Below are 16,550 nucleotides of genomic sequence, written 5' to 3' on the forward strand. Positions count from 1 at the left end.
GCTTGCACCTCATGGTACCCACCCCCGTGGAAGCCTCATTGCGCTCCCCCTCGGCATTTCTGTTGCACCCCCTCTATACCTGCCTTGTGTCCCCACTGCAGCCTTATGGTGTCCCCCACATTGCACCCAGTTGCATGTCCTTTCTCTCCCCTATTGCATCCCCCTTTCACGCCAGTCCTATCCCCTCCACCTTCCTCCAACCCCCGCACGGCCCCGCCGCATCCCCGCCTCGCCGCCGCGCTCCGCTGCGCCCCCGCGGAGCTGCAACCGGCACCGGCGCGAAGGGAGGAAGGGAGGGCGGGCACCACGGAGCCGCCGCGTTCCGCCGCTCAGCGCTGCCATTGCGGCCCGGCCCGGTTCGGATCGGCACGGTGAGAGGCGGAGGGAGGGATGCGGGGCTGATGGTAGCTATGCCGGGACCAGGGGAGACCGGTGGGGCAGCCCCGAACGCCGTTCCGGCGTCTGCCCACCCGTACCCCATCCATCCTGGTCCCAGCGCTAGCATCGCTGGGGGTGGGGAGGGAGAGAGGGCAGCAGACAGGGAGCAAAGTCAAAATGCAAGAAATAATTTGAATATATGAAAATGTAATTAATTTGCATTAAAATCCGCCTTCCCCCCCCAAAAAAAAAAAAAAAAGTGAGGAAACAGGGCATAAAGGGCTGGAGAGTGGCACTGCATCTCAGCCGCTGCTGTTTGGAGGACATCATTTTGTTGGAGGACAATTCTTGCGGGGAGGCCGTGTGCTGGGAGAAGGAATGTGGACATGCCCCTTGTACCCCTGCCCCATCCCTCCCCTCCTCCTTCCTATCCCCCACCAGGAGAGGGCTGAGCCCGGGCGCACTCGTGACTTCAGATGTGCCGTGCGTCCTCCGCTGCGTGCGTGTGCGGCACGATGGGGATGGCGACGGGGTCCGGAAGGAGGACGGGCACCTTATGAATTAATAAGCCAGCGGCCGGTTGGCAGCACAGCTGCTCCGCTCCTGCTGGTCAGCCACCTTGTCCCCAGGCTGGCAGGGATACTGACAGCTCCTTCCTGTGTGTTCCCAGCCTGAGGTGTAGTAGCGGGGCTGGGGTCAGCTCTGAGTCTCCGGCTCACGTTTGTGCGCTGTGTTGCACAGATACAAATGGGTCAGAGATTAATGTTTTGTGAAAGGGTGGTGCTGAAATAATTATCTCATTTCTGCCTCTATAAATAAATTAAGGTGAAAGGGCACATTTCCTACTCCCAGCCCTCTGGAGGCTGGATTAAGACAGACTGCTGGCTGGCTGTTGGACAGAGACCTTTAACAGACCTGAAATTATAACTTCTTTGTGACTGGCATCTAAAAGATCATACTGCAAAATATACCAGTGAGGATTTGTAATATTAGTTATGCTGTGGTTTATGTTCAGCGTTATATTCTATGATTCTGTGATTATTTTTCTGGTGGTTGTGGATACCAAGGGGGAACATGGTTTCCAAAGGAAGTGGCTTGCTTGCATGTTTTGTGTTTGGGTTTTTTTATACATAGTGCTGTGCATTGGGGTTTCTGGGGGCCCCATATCAGCTGCTAAGGCTTATCAAGGCCCCCTGTTTCTGCAGTGGGACTTAAACATTAGTCAGTGTTTCTTCTTCTTTCTTCAGTTCCTACAAACAAATTACAATATGCCTAAATGTGCTGCTTAGCTTTCAGCTGTTTGGAGTTTTTAGATCTGTTGTTGGTCACACACGGGCTGCTCTGGGCACAGGGTAAGTAAAACACTGAGCACATGCAGCAGCCATGGTTTTGCATCCCCAGCCTGGATGAGAACAGCCTGACACAGCCCTTGTTCTTGAATTTTGGCATTTCTGGTCAGTGAGGGCACACACATAATTTCTGCATTGTGCAAACCCTCCCTGTCCTTGTAGGGGGTTACCCAGCATTCTAGCTGCTGCCCTCCCCTTCCCAGCCAAATGCCTCTGCCCTGTGAAGGCTTTTGTGCCACAGACTCTCACCCTGTCAGAGAGAGTGGCTCTGCAAGAGATGCTGATCCTGGCCAAGAGCCTCCTGTCTCCCTGGGTAACAAGCTGAGCTGCTTTCACATGGGTGGAATTGCTTCCTTTTTGGTTTTTTTTTAGTATTCCCACACACTGGGGGTGCTGCTGCTGCTGCATCTTGCATGGGGCTTCAGAAAAATTGATAGATACACCTGATGGGTTGGACGCGATGATCTTGAAGGCCTCTTCCAACCTGGTTTATTCTATGTATTCTATTCTATTCTATGTATGAATTGCATCACTGGGTCTTCTCCAGCCTCTCTGATGTGACCCACAGAGCTTGCAAGAGAAAAAATACTGCTGCGCCTTCAACCCTTGCTCACAGTTACTTGTTGTCCTTGTGGCTGGAGGCCCTGAGGACTATTATGAGTGTGGTTGTCCTCTGTAGCAACACAGAGCCCCCTCCTGCCTCTTGGCCTCTCTGTTTGCAGGTGATGATGCCCTGATTGAATATGACACAGGAAAGGAAGCAGGAGATAAGTGGGGACATGGAGCTTCCCTTCAGCATCTGTTTGGGGTCCATCCCATTACCTGGGGTGGCTTGTTTGGGGACTCCTCTCAGACAGGATGCAGCGGCTGTGGTGGCTAGTGCCTGCAGATGGGGTGCCTGCAGCTGGGCTGCCTGCATGGGAAACAGTGCTCCCGGTTTGGCATCCCATGCTCTGCTGCGTTCAAAGCCTGCCCCTATCACTGCTGTGATCAGTTGGAATTTATCAGACCTGCCTAATTGATGCTTGTGAGTTAATGTATGAGGTACTTGGAGATCCTTTCAAGAAGCAGTAGCAATGCTCGGAGCATTTGCTGTGACTCTTTGTCACAGAGTACCTCAAAGTGATGGATGAGCTGTGGCCTGAAGTCTTACAGCTGTTGCCAGGGAGCTCACTTTTATTTTTAAGTCCGTGATGTCTCCCTAACTAATAGCAAAGGACCGTGCCAGGGCCTGGGGCAATGCTGCCCTCTCCCATCCCTGGTATGGGTGCAGCACAGAGGCTGATCCTCCCCCGGGCAAAGCACAGTTGCAGAGGATTGGCACTGCATGTGTTCCTGTGTGGTTTTGGGGAGCCAGTGTCCCCACATGGTGCCTCCAACCGTGGAGCTGGGCTTGCCATCATTTTCCTTCCCACTGCCTCCATCGAAGGTTGCCATGGCAATCAGTGGCAATGCTCTGCCCATGCAGAAAGAAGCTCGACAGCTGTGGGACTCCCTGAGCATCCTCCCCCCGGGCACCTATGGCCGACAGGGGCCCCAAGCAGGGCTTGCCGGGTGCGCATGGTCGGCATTGGGTGCCGAGGCTCACGTGGTGAGCAGTAGCTGCCATGGCCCTGTCGAAACACTCCTCGGGTGCCCCAGGCCCTGCAGTCGCAGCAGGGGAGAATCTCTCATGGATTTTCTGGCCTGAAGCAGCCCGTGGTGCCTATGTAAGGGGCTCTGGTGCTCCTGCTGTCTCCAGCTTGAATTTCCACGGCCAAAAGCTGCCGGTGAGTTCAGACCAGCATTTTCCTGCCTCTCCAGTAATTTCCTGTGGCTGTGCTACACTTCAGCCAGGCTTGCACAGGGAAGGTTTGAGGGGCACTGAGAGCACTTGGAAAATTACATTTAAGACAAAGAGGAAGAGGATGTGAAGCAGCTTATCTGGCTTTGTTCTAATAGCTGTAATCACCTGAAGGACAACCATGAGCCCCGTTTCACTGGGTGCCGCACAGCCCTGTTGCAGCAGAGACTGTTGGAATCAACTCTCCCTAGCTTTTGATTCTTCTCTGATGGCAGCTTGCACTTTGCTCCTGCTTGCAATCAGTGCTCTCCTTAGCTTTACTCTAAAAAAAGATTGTATTTACATAATTAGGGGAAAGGTTGCTCAAGAGGTGAAGATGAGGGCTCTCGAAGGGAAGCCGGTGCCTTAAATACTCCAAACTCGCCGTCTCGCCCAGCTACGGAGGAAAGAAGAGAAAGCAGAAGTGAGATTTTAAACCTTCCCCCCCCTTCTGATTGTTTTCAGCTGCCGCTGCTACCACAGTGAGCAGGACCTGTGCCGAGAGGAGGAGGGGATCTCTGCAAAGTAAGCTGGGCTTTTTAAAGGCTTTCCCCTTCTTGGTCGGCTTTCCAAGAGCAGCGGAGGCGGTGACCCCATGCTGAGGAGTTCAGGGGCTCCCACTACTCGGCTGTTTTCCTGTCCGTTCTTCTAGCTGCAACCTTCTCTCGTTACGGGTCGCCGATGGGAATGATGGCAACTTTCTGTGCATAATTTCTCCCCTGTTTTAGTGACATAACGAAAGGCAGCGAGTGCTCTCGGGTGGGCTCCTCTGCAGATGTGCTCTCACGTAGGAGGTTTCTCTGTTGCACAGCGTTTATCTAAGAACAAGACGTGCAGAGATCAAAGATCTTTCTACAAAATGTTAATTAAACGAATAACGGCGCGTTGTTGAGGCTTGAAGAGGCTAAACGAGGTTTAGCATTGTTAAGGAAGTGCCTGGTGAAAATATTTACGGTATTCCTCAAATTTCAGTGTTCCTGCTTCCCCCCGCCCGGGGGAAGATGGCAAGACCTGGCTGTGGCTTCACAGGTTCTGTAAACCGTTTTTCTTGGTCATACATAAGGTGGGGAGGGTTGATGTGATCCAGTGCAACAGCCTTAGGGAGGGAGAGGATATGACTGCAGCAATTCTGTTCCTGCTTCATGGCATAACATAAAACATACCACATACCGCCGTGAGTCTTGTGGGAAGCAGAAAGGAGTCTGCCTTCCCTGTCACGGAGAAACGTGGTGGTGGTGATGGTGTGGGATGGCTGATGGGAGAGCAGGTATTGAGGATGTTTTGTTTTATAAACGTGTGACAAAAGGGAGAGTATGGAAGAAAGGGTGAGATGTAAGTTGGTTAGCAGGGGGAATTAGAGGAGATGTATTTTTCCTTATTAAGAGATTAAACCCTGTCGCACACACATCCCAGCTGCCTGCGGTGGGGCAAGTTCAGGGATGATGTGTGGGAGCTTGCCCTCGCACCCTGTGTCCTCCACCTGCCATCCCTGAGATTGTGTGAAGGGAGGCCGAGATGGGGACCTGTGATTGACAGCAAGAGCAAAACGGCCGTGAACAGGAGTGAGGATGTGCGGGAGGGGATGAACTTGCCTCAGATAAGGGCTGGTCGCCAAAGAGCTCCCTGCCAGGTTGTTTTCTTCAGTTCCCAAGTCCATTAATAGGCTCTGCTCTCTTGATTAGTTGGTGCCTGTGCGGAGCAGTAATGAGAGCCGAGCTCAAGCCATCAATTCTAGGTCAGTGATTGTGTGCTGGGGATTTGGGATCTGGCAGGGGGAGGGGAGCCGGAGCTGGACCTGCCTCCAAAAAGCGACGTGAAGCCTGCGTTAAGGCAGCCCTGTCTGCACTCATCTCGGTTGAGAGGCTGCCTGCAGCCAAGGAGGCAGGGTTGTGCTTCCCCTCTCTGCTAAAGTGCCCCAGGGGCCAGTCGCACCCATCCACCCTGGTCATGGTATGTGCACTTACTGCCCATTTGAGATGTGCTCTCCTGAGGGGGTAACATTTTAATACATAGATCCATTAAAGAGCCAGAAGAAAAAATAGCGTTTTAAAACTGAAAGACACTTTTCTCCTGAGTGTATCCCTCACCACACTCCCTGGCAGCAGAGATCTCATTTAACATCGACTTGTCATTGTTTTTTGGTGTTTAACCTCTGATCATTCCTTAAATGTGCACAGGTGAGGCTGGGTGGTGAAGAGCAGCATGGATCTGGATGTGCTGAACATGTTTGTCATTGCCGGTGGCACCCTGGCCATCCCCATCCTGGCCTTTGTGGCCTCCTTCCTCCTGTGGCCCTCAGCACTCATTCGCATCTACTACTGGTGAGTTCACTGGCCTGGCTGCTCTCATTTCATTGCAGGGGTGGAATTACTGCTGGTCCCTATCAGGTTGCTGCACCCTGGCACACACAGAGTGTGTAAGCTGCCCAGAGGCAGCAAGGACAGAGGTGACTGTTCCTGTCTAGTATGGCAGCAGGAGCAGGTGAGGTGGGACTTCCTATGGGCATACTGTCTGTCTGTGTCTTTAAGCATCTCTGAGAGAAGAAAAAGGCATTTTCTGACAACTTTTCTGCTGCTGACACTTAGATCTGTTGGGGCAGCCTTACCTGTGATGCAGAATATCTCTGTATGTTTCTGGGTTGTTTCCCCAAAGGATGAGACTGTGCACGGGGAAAGCATTGCCGTTGCAGCCCATCTGCCAGCCTGGCAGTCTGGCGACCTCCTGACTCATCAGTGCAGGCATTGGCATGGGTGTCCTTGGCTCTGCTGCAGCTCTGCTGGCTTTCATGATCCCTCCTGGTTAAAAGCCTGCTCAGCTGGCAGGGACTTTTCTCTTGCTAGTAATTATGGATGAGGATTTTCTCATTCTCCTCCTCTTTTCTGGGATGCAGCATCAGAGAAGATGGACGGATGCTTTTCCTTACCCTTTGTACCTCATCCTTTCCAATACTGAGAGGTAGTCCTCCTCTGTCCCTGAAAAATAGTGATAAGCACTTCCTGTGTGGGTTTGTTGCAGGGGAGAGCTGAAGTAACACTTCCTGCAGAAGACAGGGCAGGTCCCATCATCAGCATGGGCAGCAGCAGGCAGCGCAGCAGCCTGCCCTCACATGTGGCTGGCAGATGGTGGATCCCGCAGTTTTGCTCACAGGGTGTGTCCAAATCAAAGTGACCTCCTGTGAGTGCAAGACATTAGCCCATCCGGCACTCAGATGCAGCAGCATGATGAAGCCTGTTTCTAAAGGCACATTTATTAGCAACCTTTTCATCACAGCATCTGGGAGCTGAGAGAGGAGGGAGGATGGGATGAAAACCCCAGTGACTTGGATCAGCACATGGGAGAATTTCGTCTGCTTGTGCGTTGGATGGGCAGCTGTGAGGCCAAACATCACTTTGCAAAGGAGAGCAGGCAGTAGACAGCCTCCTACTCCAGGGATGTCTGGGCTGCTGCCTGGGGCAGTTCCAGCCAGTACGTTTGTCAGCCAAAGGGTTTTTTTCCTTTGGACATACAAGTGGCTGGTGGGACCCAGGGAGGACCTTGATGGGCTCAGGTTCAGAGGTGGACTGCTGAAGAAATGTTTGCCACACCAGAGCAGAGCAAGTATGGTCAGGGTGAAGCCTTCAGGTAAGGTTGCCCCACAGGCAGGAGAGGCAGAATAAGTGTTGATGCTGGGAACTTTGGGAAGCCAGGATGAGAGGGAGGTAGAGAAGACCTTGCTGCCTTGTCCTGTAGGCTTGTAAATTTGGGGCTGAGTGAAAATGCACCATGGGTAAGTCTGTCTTTGTTCAGCTGAAGGAGGATGTGAACAGAAATCAGCAGGGCTGTTTCTTTTGCAGTGTAAATGCCCTCATCTGTGATTTTATGATCTCTCTCTCCCATGCTGACCACCCCTTTTCAGCCCCATGCAGTTTCAGAGTTGTGTTACTGCTCCTGGGAGCAACCTGAGAAGTCCCTGGGGACCCTTCTCCTTTCTCCCACCACTCACAGTTCTCCTCCCCGCTACTCGTCCTCCTCCTCCCCGCTACTTGTCGTCCTCCTCCTCACTACTTCTCACTACTCATCTGCATGTTCTCAGTGGCTGCAGCTAAGGGTCATGCTGGGCCACTGTGGTCCCAGTCCCTCCCCTGCCACTAATGCTCTCCCTGACACATGTAACATCCAGGGCTGCCCTGCTGACACCAGCACCAGAGTCTGCCTGCTCTTCCTGCCCTGCTTCTCTGCTGCCAGGGGTTAATCAGTTTAGCCACTGCCGCTAAGCGTGTTAACACCTTGCAAAGGATCAGTTCAGCTTTGCACAGATTATTTTGCCTTCTGCTGAATTGATCCATCAGGATCAGTTGCTAAAAATGTTATCAACTTGCCCATCGGTAGTTTACACCGGTGCCTTTGAGGCGAGGACTCTTAAGACACTTATTCAGGGAGAAATTCACCTCTCCTTGTAGGACCAGCACAGAGCCGAGATGCTGCTTAAGTCCCACTAACTCCCTCTAAAAAGGGATTATGCTAAAAGAGGATTGCACTATGCATAAGCTTGAGTGGGCAGAGAGCTAGGACAGCCTAGCAGTATAAGTGACCTTGCTCTTATGTCTCAAATAAACTCTGATATGGTGTATAAAAGTACTTGCCACTATCATGGCCATCAGGAGTAGCCCAGCAGTTTTCCTGGCAAGGGTTATGGTTGAGCATAGGGGAAATGCAGAGGAAGAGTGCCTGCTGCTCTGTCTTGGACTGCACATGCACATCATGTGTCCAAAGTGTCACTGATAATCTCTGGCCAGCAGTTTCACTGCATCTTCCTTGAGCAGGGTGCAGGTGTGTGCTGCAGGACCTGTCTGCCTCTGTGTTTAGAGGAACAACACAGGTTCCCCTGGGATTAGCTCAGTACCTTCTGGGGTATTTTGACCTTGTGTCAGGATGGTTCCCTCTGCTCCTTTGTGTGTATAAAATTTTTAAGATCATCTAGTTCATACATGGGGAATGGATTCTGTGGTGCTGCCAGATGACATGGTTGTTTTGGCTGGGACCCATCTGTAAGGGATCACTTGTGAGCATGGGGTCTGGTCCAGGGACCAGATGCTTAGAATTAGTCCCAGTTAGGGCCATGACAGCACTGCTGTAGCAAAAGTAACAAACCTGTGGCTGAGTTTGGACTTGTCACCTGGCTTGTATTGCTGCTGGGCCCTGGTCTTGCCTCACTCACTGGTGGTGTTTTCATCTCGTTTGCAGGTACTGGCGCCGAGCCCTGGGTATGCAGGTCAGATACGCCAACTATGATGACTACCAGTTTTGTTATTCCTATAGAGGGAGACCTGGGTACCGACCATCCATCCTGATGTTACATGGGTTCTCAGCCCACAAAGACATGTGGCTGGCTATAGTCAAGGTGGGACTCCATTTCTATCATGCTGTTACTTTGTGAGACAATTCTGGGCTTAAGAGCAGTGTGGGGACCTAGTGGTTGCATGTGTGAGATGTGATGATCATTGTAACGTGCTGGAAACACCTTTCTTAGCTTAGGATCCCTTTCATACCTATGACACACAGAGCAGTGGGGAAAGAGCATTATGTGCCTGCCTCATCATGGGGAAGTGAATCTTGCCCATTGCTTCTCATCATGTCATCCCTTGTACATGAGCCAGCTTGTTCTGATGCATGAGTGACAAGGGGCTGCTAGGAGAGTGACCCCTGTACTTCCACCCATGGTCACCAGTTTCCATCCCTGTGCTTCACAGCCGTTCCTTCACATCATAAACCACCTCTGATTTGTTTCTGCAGTTCCTGCCAAAGAACCTGCACTTGGTGTGTGTTGACATGCCTGGGCATGAGGGCACAACCCGCTCAGCCTTGGATGATTACTCCATTAATGGGCAAGCTAAGAGGATACACCAGGTAAACCCCTCCATCACCTCTGCAGGGGGATGCAGGGATGTGAGTGATGTGGGAACATGAGGGGTGCTAAGCTCACGAGCCCTGCCTTGGGTGGCCCTGCTCTCTCCTTTCCCAGGCAGCCAGAGCCACTGACATCAAGCTTTGGAGCTGAATTTCTCTAATGACTCCACACCATTGCTTTCTCTCCTCTAACAATGCTCCTTCTGCTCCCCTGCCAGTTTGTGGAGTGCCTCAAGCTCAACAGAAGGCCCTTTCATCTGGTTGGCACTTCCATGGGTGGAAATGTTGCTGGTGTCTATGCGGCTCAGTACCCAGATGATATTTGCAGCCTGACCCTCATCTGTCCTGCAGGTGAGCAATGCAGGGAAGGAGAGATTGGGGAGTGGGCAAGCAGGAGCTGGTGCTAAAGCCCAGAGCAATATCGCCACCAAAAGAGGCTTTTAGTGCAAGGTATTTTGAAATAGCAGGACAGGCACCCAGGGCATGGTGGAAAATCACAGTCTTGTCCTTGCTCTTCTCCAGGCTTTGGAGTCTGCCTGCATTGCTGTGGTTAGAGCTGGGACTACAGCACGTGGGACTAGTCCTACTCTGTAGGAAAATGGGGTGACACCTGTTTTACATGGCATGCCATAGCTTCTCGGTCTGGAGGGGGAAGCCAGGCAGCAACTCTCCCCAGTCTGGGTGCTCCAGAGGCCCAGCATGCAGCAGGGCTGGGGCTCTGGGGGCGGTGAGCTTGTTCCTCCCACGCTTGGGTGCTCCGAGTGGAAAGAACATTTTGAAGCCAGATGCAGGTCAGTGGGATGTCTGTACCTATGCAACACCCCTCCATCCTCATTGTCCCCTTGACTGGTGGGCTTGGGGAAGCTTGAGCATGACATGCTGCAGAAGGGATGGGGAATTTGGCAGAGAGCTTCTCAGGGCTTTGCTGCATCACAGTTGTTCTAGCAGATCCTTCCCCCTCCCACACAAGGAAAGCAGCTCCTAGATAAGAAATAAGTAATGAAGCAAAGCATGAGGTTACCTAGCTACCAGGCTCTGCAGGTGGCAGAGTGCCCCTCCTCTATGGAAGAGGGATTGGCCAACTCTCTGTGTGTTTCTGGATGTGAAACCTCTGTGTGGGCTTGCAGAGATGTTTGGAGTTGAGCTGCTGCGGGAGTTTTCTGCTGCACTGCTGCATACACATGGGGCTTCTGAAATTTTCTGTCTGACCCTTTGTGGTAGCAGGCTGGGCACAGACATTAACACTTGCATCCATTGTCCACATAGACACTAATACCAAAGTGTTCATGCCTAGCTACAGGGGATACACCTCCTCTTGTGCCAACCCATGGAGCTTGGTGGTGTCAAGCCCTGGAACAGAGAGGAGGCTGCAGTACTGCTGAGCACACATTAGGGTTGCTGTATGTACAGATTTTATTCCTCTCTGTTTTGTTGCTGTTTGGTTTGGGCTTTTTTAATGATTGAGCAAGTGAAAGGCCAGAGGCAGGCATGATGGAGATCAGGACAGTGGTGCTCTGTTGCTGAGGCTGCTAGGGGTCTCATCTGGGTTTCCTGTTTGTGCCTCCTTTCTTGTTCAACCCAGGTCTGCCAAGTACCACTGACAGCAAGTTCATTAAGCAGCTCCGGGAGCTGCATGAGTCTGAAGGCATCGACAGGATCCCCTTAATTCCCTCCACGCCTGAGGAGATGGCAGATATGCTGAAGCTTTGCTCCTATGTTCGCTTCAAGGTGCCACAGCAGGTGAGGAGCCTGGGCAGCTGTGGCAGTCAGAATAGAGGGGTTCGGGGCCGGGGGGCAAGGCAGGTTTGCTTCTCCTCAAGTCTGCGTGGCAGCAGCTGAGGTGATGCTGGGAGCAGAACTGGTGCTGCCATTCTGCCATGACTCAGGCAGGTCCCTTCAGCCCCACTTTCCCCACTGCCTTCCAACAGCCCCATTGTAATTCTTCCTCCCTTCAGGTCTTTGGCAGTGGGCTGGGATGTCAAAGGGCTTTCTAGAAAATGCGGCTGGCAGAAGGTATTAACTAACTGAGGCAGCTCTTGTCCTGCAGGAAGGGGGATTGTTTGTTGCTTTTTAAGGAAAAGCCACGGAAATGTTAATTGTCTCATTGTTAGGTCAGAGAAACTTGGCTGGAGGCTGGCTATTAAGCTGGTTTTCCTTAGGAAGTCTGGGATGAGTAGATTGGAGAGTTTTAAAAATAAATAAGGTAATGCCAAGACTTTTATTCTTTTGCAAAAGAAAAAAAAAAGGGGGAGGGGAGGGGGAGAAGGAAAGCACAGCCATGGCTGAGGCAGCCTGCTGGCCATGGGTAGCTGGCCTTGGGGAGAAATTTGGGTCTGCATCATAAGAGACAGAAATGCCTGTTGATGAAACACACGTTACTGAAGTGCAGCTGCGACACCACACGTGCTTAGGAAGGAAACTGTGCTGGGGCAAATTTGTGCAGGGCACATCTGGGTGGCAGGGAGACGGTCCCAGCTCCCTGCCACGCTCATGGGCATTCTTGGGTGTGCCTTGCCCTCTGCAGACTGCATCTTTCCTCTGCTCTCCCTGCAGATCCTCCAGGGCCTCGTTGATGTTCGCATCCCACACAATGACTTTTACCGGAAGTGTAAGTGTGCAGCTACTCCTCTCTCCCCAGGCTTTCCAGCTGGACCCCTGTGGGTATGGGGACAGACTGTTCCTGGGTGCTTGTCCATTGCTGCCATCTGTCTCCTGCACTCCCTTCTATCTTGCTGAGGGTAGGACAGGCCCCCATCATTAACAATTTTGGGATGCTCTGGGGTCACTGTTAGCAACCTGCTGCCACTCTCATGGGAGGTGGGGTTGCTGCTTCATGTTCACCCTCCCACCTGAGTTAATTAGTACTAATATCTATGAGGAGATGGGCTTGGAGGAGGATCTCTTGAAGAGGGGCTCAGTGGCAGTGCAGAACTCAGCCTCTGCAAGGGCTGCCTGCCAGGACTCTGCCTGTCACCTGTGCCTGGGTTTCCCAGCAAAGGGGGCACTAACAAGGCTGGCCCAGAGACCCCTGCAGGAAGGGAAGACATGGCATCCCACCTGTAGGATTGACTCTTTTCTTGGCTCCACTAGTGTTTTTAGAAATCGTGGATGAAAAGTCCAGGCACTCTCTCCATGAGAACATGAGCAAGATCAAAGCACCGACGCAGGTCATCTGGGGAAAGCAGGACCAGGTAGGTGGCCCACTCTCCATCTCCCCCATGGGACCTTGTCTCTGTCTCTGCCTGTGTCCACTCACAGGGGCATGGCATGGGCTGTGCTCTGTGGGGAGCCGGCACACGTGTTCCTGGCCCTGGTGGGTTTGGATGTCAGGGTTCAATAGGGTGATGGGCAGCAAGCTGCCAGCCAGCATGGGGCCAGAGGGAGGAGAAGACAGAGCCAGGGCTGGAGAGGGTGAGGGGGCTGGGGAGGTTGAGGAGGCTGGCAGGGGGCAGATGCCAGCACCATGGCAAGAGTGGCATGGGAAGAGGAATAAAATGCCAGCAAAGAGAGTTGTCCTGGCAACTGGCTGCTCGTGGGCAGGCGGTGAGGCAAAAGCATGGCAATTTGTTACAGATGGAGGGGAAGGAGGCAAGCTGCGGGTGTGCAAAGGGCTTTGTAAACACAGAGGTGCAAGCTTTTGCTTGCTGTGATCCCTTTGCACTGAGCTGGCAGCCAAAATGCATCCAAGAGAGTTCCCTGCTGTGTGTTGAGGCCAGCAGCCTCCCTGTCCTGTTCCCCAGGCACAGGTACCATGAGGTGGGGCTGGCATTACAAGAAACATGTTTGCATTCCTGCTCAGCATCTCAACTGGGCGTGCAAAAGCAACTCCCATGGGACTTCTGTGGTGTCCACCAAGACCTAGCTACTCCTGTGGGAGTGACTATTTCTTCCCCTGCCACCCAGGTCCTGGATGTTTCCGGTGCCAGTGTCTTAGCGAGCGCTATCCCGGACTGCCACGTGTACATCCTGGAGAACTGTGGGCACTCGGTGGTGGTGGAGCGGCCTCGCAAGACAGCCAATCTCATCCTGGAGTTCTTGGCCCTGCTGCACAGCATGGACAACAACAAGAAGCAGGCGTGAGCGTGGCGAGGAGCCGAGCACCCACGCCAGGTCTTTTAAATTGTAAAGTACTGCAGCTTTGATAAGTTCTCAGGGATCTTGTATGAATCGGGGTGAATGTGCCAAAGTCCCTGAGGAAGTCAGAATCACTGATACCTAAACCTATAGCACCGCCAGCACAGCGACCTAGGGGTCATTGAGCAACCTCCATAGATAACAGGAACGGAAGCAGAATCTCTCCCTTTTCTACTTAGAGATAAAGTAGAAATGAGCTGAAACCACCAAGCGCTAGCCGTGCCGTGTCCTGAAGCTCCTTACGCCGCCACCCATCGTCCCCGTTACCGGCATGTAATTGTTAATGACATTTGCCTAAACTATATAACAAACGTAGGGAGGAGGAAGAATCCTGGACTTGAGACTTAGAATATTTCTACTCCTTAGTCTGTCGCGTTGCATGCTGCCATGCTGTAAGAGAACCCCAGTGCTCCAGGTGTCTGCTCGAGTGCTCTTTGTGTAGCTCCTTAACTCGTGATTTACGCAGAAAACTACGGAACACTTCGTGCGTGGAAGTCAATGACTGTGCGTGCAAAAATGTTTACACTTTGAGTGGGTTTTTTAAATCCCCAAAGAGCTCCTGTGTATGTGTATTGCCTTAATGTTGCCCAGGGCAGGGCATGTGTGGCACAGCCCTCCTTGCCTGGGGGATGGTTCCCCCTGAGAGTGAACACAGCGAGTGAGAACTGGGGGTGCAGACAGCAGCTTCGCCGTTGTTGTGTGATTCAGAGGGATGGAAACTGTCAAAAGAGATTTGGTTCCCCAGCCCAAGTCAGCAATAAGTCCATGGGCAGGGTTCGAGTCAGCAAACTCGGGTGAACTCATCTCAGCTCTCCTACCATGTACACTGCTGAACACGTTGATGTAGATGACAATTTTCTTAATGAATTCTGTGAATTCTGCAAATGCTGACATCACTGAAAACCAGGCATGAAGCGGGGAGTGGGCTGTGTATGTTACCAGTGCAGGGATCCAGGGCTCCTGGGCTGGCTGGGCAGTGAGGAGGGGGACAGCTCACCTGCAAGGTGCTGGGCAGTGCCATGGAAAGGTACAGTGTGCTTGTGTGTGCTCTCAATGATTGTAAGTCCTGACCACGTGAAATCATCAATAGAAACAGGCAATGATGATGAGCTATACTTTGCAGCCTGCAGGGTGATGTACAGGGATGGATCCCGCACCTCTCCAGGTGCAGTCCCTTGCCACAGGTCCCAGGGGCAGAGGGCGGGTCCTGTCTCTACAGGACCCATGGCTGCCAGAAGGCAAGGTGGCATGTGGTCCTCTTGGGGGCAGAGCAGCAGGCAGCCATCACCCTTTGGTCACCTCCAGCTCTCTTCAGGGGCTGACACCAGGTGCTGCTTAGGGCCCACCCACAGACTGGGTGTGCACGCTTGCGGTGCTGACAGCTGTCTTCTCGCCATCTTTCTGAGGAACCCCAATCTGTACAGGTATCTGAAACTCCTTGTCAGCTTCTCTGCTCTTTTTAAGAGAAGAAACATTGTTCTTTTAGAAAATGGGAAATTTGCTGTTAATTGCTTGATTATTGTTTCTACTACAGCTGATAGTTTCATGTGGTAAAAGCCAGAAAATTTTGTTGGGTATCTACATGGTTCCTCATATGCCACTGGTTGCTGTACACAAAGGATTTCTATGGCTATTAAAATCTAGTGATTTAAGGAGTCCACTGTGCATGGATTATTTTTTGTCTGAGGAAGAAGGACTGCTCCCACGTTTTCAGCTGCTGCTCCCTTGTCACTGAGCCTCCAGCCTCCTGCCAGGTAAGGCTGCATCCCTGGGCTGAGCATGGCATTTGGCAGCAGGCAGAAAGTCCTATTTCTCTTGGTGGGTGCTGGAACGTGTCCAGAGAAGGGCCAGGAGGATGATCAGAGGGCTGGAGCACCTCTCCTATGAGGACAGACTGAAGGAGTTGGGGCTGTTCAGTCTGGAGAAGAGAAGGCTCCCAGGTGACCTAATTGTGGCCTTCCAGTATCTGAAGGGGGCCTACAGGAAGGCTGGGGAAGGACTTCTCAGGATCTCAGGCAGTGACAGGACTAGGGGGAATGGAATGAAGCTGGAGGTGGGGAGATTCAGGCTAGATGTGAGGAGGAGGTTCTTCACCATGAGAGTGGTGAAACCCTGGAATGGGTTGGCCAGGGAGGTGGTCGAGGCCCCGTCCCTGGAGGTGTTTAAGCCCAGGCTGGACGAGGCTCTGTCCAGCCTGATCTAGTGTGAGGTGTCCCTGCCCATGGCAGGGGGGTTGGAACTAGATGATCCTTGTGGTCCCTTCCAACTCTGAATGATACTATGATACTATGTCAGTGGATTCTGGTCACAGCAAGCCTAGGCACTGGGAGCTTGCACATAGCCTGAGCATCCCGGCATGGCAGGAGGGAGGGACTGTACTGGATTCCAAATATTTTTGTTACAACCCAGGACACTTTCCCACAGAACAGCTATGAAATTTGACCCAAAGTCCTTCGCAGACCTGCATCTTCTGACCCAGGTTTCTGTTTCATGGCCTCAGCGGCAATGAATATTTCTACACGCAAGGATATTGTTTCTTACTTGTAATTAAAGAATGATGGGCTCAATCAGTCAAAATTAGGGTTCAACTTTATGTACGGTGAGCCTTGAAATGACTCTGTGTTCAATGGTTAATCTGTACTGCATTTCTTGCACACTGGGCTCACTTTGAGTCAGTGGGGTTAATTTCTGTATCCCCCCCTGGACTGTGTTATAAATTAATCTGTTTGTGATACCAACTTGCAAGTCCTGATTACAAATAGCAAATGTATTTGTAAATATTTAGCTGAACACACACCCACTCTAGTATTGCAGACCTCTTTGAAAGAGACCGGAAAAGTCAGTATATTGTGAATAGGTTTGCAAACAGGAGGTGTGCAAATACTCTGCTGAAAGAAAGATTGTGTCACAAGTTACTCATGTCACTGTCTTCTGTTCCTACAGGAAGGCTCATGGAGGTAGAGGCTCATGTAAAAGCCAGG

At 52.0% G+C, this 16,550-nt stretch overlaps 1 protein-coding gene across 7 annotated transcripts; it reads left to right on the forward strand.

Moving 5' to 3' along the window:
- The first annotated feature begins 286 nt into the window (after positions 1 to 286).
- Positions 287 to 15,224, forward strand: ABHD6 (abhydrolase domain containing 6, acylglycerol lipase). Of its 7 annotated transcripts, none has more exons than XM_068163748.1 (10): positions 287 to 371; positions 4,015 to 4,074; positions 5,727 to 5,870; positions 8,773 to 8,929; positions 9,322 to 9,435; positions 9,654 to 9,786; positions 11,018 to 11,175; positions 11,989 to 12,043; positions 12,526 to 12,626; positions 13,339 to 15,224. In XM_068163748.1, exons 3-10 carry the CDS (start codon positions 5,752 to 5,754, stop codon positions 13,513 to 13,515), a joined length of 1,014 nt encoding a protein of 337 aa, XP_068019849.1. In that variant the 5' UTR covers positions 287 to 371; positions 4,015 to 4,074; positions 5,727 to 5,751; the 3' UTR covers positions 13,516 to 15,224. The 7 variants fall into 7 exon arrangements, with proteins under 7 accessions (XP_068019849.1, XP_068019851.1, XP_068019847.1 ...); XM_068163746.1 differs by lacking the exon at positions 287 to 371 and adding an exon at positions 3,352 to 3,496 and having other exon boundaries at positions 3,862 to 4,074; XM_068163747.1 differs by lacking the exon at positions 287 to 371 and adding an exon at positions 3,352 to 3,496.
- The last annotated feature ends 1,326 nt before the right edge of the window (positions 15,225 to 16,550 follow it).

The sequence above is a fragment of the Melanerpes formicivorus genome, unplaced genomic scaffold, assembly GCF_026170545.1.
Source record: "Melanerpes formicivorus ecotype bairdi unplaced genomic scaffold, bMelFor1.0.p_v2 SCAF_74, whole genome shotgun sequence".
In the NCBI taxonomy this organism is placed as follows: domain Eukaryota; kingdom Metazoa; phylum Chordata; class Aves; order Piciformes; family Picidae; genus Melanerpes; species Melanerpes formicivorus.

What these genes read in the sequence shown, in the direction of transcription:
- ABHD6 (XM_068163748.1), top strand. Translation starts at nt 5,752, where the DNA reads ATGGATCTGGATGTGCTGAACATGTTTGTCATTGCCGGTGGCACCCTG. An exon ending in CAATGACTTTTACCGGAAGT is followed by an intron (nt 12,044 to 12,525) that starts GTAAGTGTGCAG and finishes TGGCTCCACTAG; the next exon opens with TGTTTTTAGAAATCGTGGAT. An exon ending in TCTGGGGAAAGCAGGACCAG is followed by an intron (nt 12,627 to 13,338) that starts GTAGGTGGCCCA and finishes CCTGCCACCCAG; the next exon opens with GTCCTGGATGTTTCCGGTGC.